The sequence below is a fragment of the Olea europaea genome, chromosome 17, assembly GCF_002742605.1.
Source record: "Olea europaea var. sylvestris chromosome 17, O_europaea_v1, whole genome shotgun sequence".
NCBI classification, from domain to species: Eukaryota; Viridiplantae; Streptophyta; class Magnoliopsida; order Lamiales; family Oleaceae; genus Olea; species Olea europaea.
Window position 1 is genome coordinate 5,928,986 of NC_036253.1, and position 3,754 is coordinate 5,932,739.

At 40.9% G+C, this 3,754-nt stretch overlaps 1 protein-coding gene across 1 annotated transcript in view; it reads right to left on the reverse strand.

Moving 5' to 3' along the window:
• LOC111365565 overlaps positions 1–3,357 on the reverse strand; it is a 5,102-nt gene extending 1,745 nt beyond the window's left edge. Inside the window, exons 1-5 of the mRNA XM_022986122.1 lie at positions 2,569–3,357; positions 1,538–2,439; positions 1,120–1,360; positions 878–1,066; positions 166–430 (exon numbers count right to left, since the gene is read on the reverse strand). Coding sequence (XP_022841890.1) covers positions 166–430; positions 878–1,066; positions 1,120–1,360; positions 1,538–2,439; positions 2,569–3,357 — 2,386 coding nt within the window. The remainder of the gene's footprint in view (positions 1–165; positions 431–877; positions 1,067–1,119; positions 1,361–1,537; positions 2,440–2,568) is intronic.
• Positions 3,358–3,754: the final 397 nt, after the last annotated feature.

The following is a 3,754-nucleotide window of genomic DNA, read 5'->3' on the forward strand; positions in this document are numbered from 1 at the left end:
ATCTTATGTCTTTGACGGTTTTAGGTGTAGGCAATTTGGAGATCAGTTCAATTTTTGATTTGTCGACCTCTATTCCTTTAGAAGAAATTACATGTCCTAAGACAATTCCTGAAGGTACCATAAAATGACATTTCTCCCAATTCAAAACTAATCCTTTTTCCACACACCGGGTCAAGACTCTCTTCAAGTTAAATAGGCATGCATCAAACGAGACTCCAAACACTGTCAAGTCATCCATGAAAACTTCCATGCACTCCTCTATCATGTCAGTAAATATGCTTATCATGCATCTTTGAAATGTGGCAGGGGCGTTACAAAGTCCAAATGGCATCCTACGAAATGCATAAGAACCAAATGGGCAAGTAAATGTGGTCTTCTCTTGGTCTTCTAAGGCTATTTCAATTTGATAATAACCAGAGTAGCCATCCAGAAAACAGTAAAAAGGATGGCCAGCCACACGCTCCAGGATTTGGTCTAAAAATGGGAGGGGAAAGTGGTCCTTATGGGTGGCAGCATTCAACTTCCTATAATCAATGCACATGCGCCATCCAGTCACTGTTTTTGTTGGGACCATTTCACCTACTTCATTTTTTACCACTGTGACACCAGACTTTTTAGGGACTACCTGTGTAGGACTAAGCCATTTACTATCTGCAATATGATAAATGATACTTGCATCTAACAGTTTCAGCACTTCATTTTTCACAACTTCTTTCATTGTCGGGTTTAGCCTACGCTGTGGGTCTCTTTTAGGGGTGGCTCCTTCTTCTAAATGAATCCTATGTGAGCAAATTAGAGGACTAATACCCTTAATATCAGCTATGGTCCAACCTAATGCAGATTTGTGTTCATTCAAAATGTTTAAAAGTTGCTCACATTGTAATGCATCCAATTCTGAAGAAATAATTACAGGAAAAGTATCACCTAGTCCAAGGAATTCATGTTTCAATCTTGGGGGTAGCGGTTTCAAATCTGGTTTGGGGCTCTCAATGCTTGATGGTTGCTGGCCGTCCGTCCTTTCTGACAATTCTTCAAATTTGGGTTGCCATGGTGATATCCCATAGTCCTGAAATTTTGCAAAAATAGCACAAAGGTTAGCATATTCTTCATCATTAACACTTGCTGATTTGCAGAATTCAAGAAAAAAAGATTTAAGGGGTCAGAATTTGTAGTCTCAAGTGCCTCCTCCTGAGTGAGTGCCTCAATCATATGTGTGTGGTGGCACTCATCACTTTCCATTGGTTGCTTAGCAATGTGAAAAATGTTGACTTCTAGAGTCATATTCCCAAAAGACAATTTCATTAGACCATTCCTGCAATTTATAAGGGCGTTAGCTATGGCGAGGAAAGGTCTACCAAGAATAATAGGAATTTTAGAATCAACATTAACATCAACCTTCACATCCAAGACTAAGAAATCAACGGGGTAGTAGAATTTATCAATTTGAACCAACACATCTTCAACTACTCCCCTAGGTCTTATAGTGGATCTATCAGCTAGTTGTAGAACCACAGAAGTGGGTTTAATTTCACCAAGACCTAATAGTAAGTATATGGAATGGGGCATGAGATTAACACTGGCTCCCAGATCAAGGAGAGCTTGTGCAAACTCATGGTTCCCGATGACACAGAAAACAGTTGGACAGGCAGGGTCCTTATATTTCGGTGGGATCCTTTGTTCAATCACAACACTCACTTGTTCGGTCAAGAAGGCAGTCTTCTGGACAATGTGTTTCCTCTTCACAGTGCACAAGTCCTTAAGGACTTTCGCATATGTAGGAACTTGTGAAATTACATGCAAGAGTGGAAGATTGATTTTTACTTGCCTAAGGTGTTCGAGGATCTCATTGTGATGATTGACTGATTTTGGGCTAAGCTTAAGGGCTTGTGGAAAAGGTACCCTCGATGGATTTCCTACTGCCTCATCACTAGGGCTACTTTCTTCAGACTCACTAGACTCCTTTTCGTTCTCCCTAGGTTTTGAAATTGGTTCTATAACCTTCCCAGATCGGGTGGTGATGGCATTTGCTTCTTTAAGGTTACTCTCTCCTGAATCTGAGGTTTGAGCCATATGCTGTCCCTTAGGATTAGGTTGAGCTTGTGCTGGAAATTTCCCACGTTCCCCCACAGTTAAGGCATTGGTCAATTTAGACACATGATTTTTTATCTCCTTATTTTCCTCCACTACCTGGTTAATCATAGTCTCAAACTTCTGATTGGTCTTACCTTGTGCCTCTATGAATGCATGTAAGGTATCTTCTAAAGAGTTCCTAGAGGATGTGGGTTGATATGATGGTGCACTGTAAGTTCTATTTGATTGGGTAGTTTGTTGGTTTTCAGATTTCCAACTGAGATTAGGATGATTGCGCCACCCTGGGTTATAGGATTCGGAGAAAGGAGAATAGGGCTTCCTATATGTGCCTAAGGCATTACAATATTCCTCATAAACCCCTCTCATCTCAATTAAAGTGGTGCACTCTTGGGCTAGGTGATCTACTCCACCGCACACAAAACAAGGTCCCAAAGATTCAACACGCGAAACAGTTTGTGCAGGTTTAGAGCCTTTAGCATGCAAGGTCTCAAATTCCTTAGTAAGGGCTTCCACTTTGGCCTTAAGACTATCTTCTTCCCTAAGTTGATAGATACCTGTACTAGTGGGGTTTCCTGGGGGTCGTGACCTATTGGTACTATCAGTAGGGCTAGGTCCAGTCCAAGTATGAGCTTTCTCAGCAAGATCGTCTAGATACTCTATGGCCTCATCCGGATCCTTTTGCAGGAAATCACCGTTACACATCATCTCTACGAATTGACGTTCCCTAGGTGTTAATCCCTCATAAAAATAACTAACTATACGCCAACTCTCATAACCATGGTGAGGACAAAGGGCTTGTAGTTCTTTAAATCTCTCCAAGGCCTGATATAGGGTCTCACTATCCTTTTGGGTAAAAGATGAGATTTGCTTCTTAAGGGCGCTAGTCTTATGGTGGGAAAAGTATTTATTAAAAAATGCTTGCGTCATTTTAGCCCATGTACCAATTGAACGTGGTCTCAACGAATATAGCCAGGTTTTTGCTCTCTCTTTAAGTGAAAACGGGAAAAATTTTAACCTGGCTGCATCCGTTGTACCATGTTGATTGTGGAAGGTTGCAACTACCTCCTCAAATTCCCTAATATGCACGTAAGGGTTTTCACTGTCAAGTCCATGAAAAGTGGGAAGAAGTTGAATCATTCCTGGTTTTAGTTCCATCCGTGGCATATTGGGCGGAAACATTATGCATGATGGTGTGGATGTACGTGTGGGGTGCAAATAATCATGCAAAGTCCTATAAGGCGCATAGCCGTGTTCACTATCAGACATAGTGTTATGTGTTGAGGTGTTCGTGGCAATTGATGTAGTAGCAAAATAAGGGTTATATTAAGATTCAAACACTGGATAAGGTGCTCCAGTAGAACTCCCCTGATTGCCTCGATCCCTGCTCATCAAACACACAAGGTGTGGGGTGCAAATAATCATGCAAAGTCCTATAAGGCGCATAGCCGTGTTCACTATCAGACATAGTGTTATGTGTTGAGGTGTTCGTGGCAATTGATGTAGTAGCAAAATAAGGGTTATATTAAGATTCAAACACTGGATAAGGTGCTCCAGTAGAACTCCCCTGATTGCCTCGATCCCTGCTCATCAAACACACAAGGAAAAAAAAACAAAGAAAATGTGAAAATAAAATAAAAATAACTCTAAAAAAAATTAAATCAAA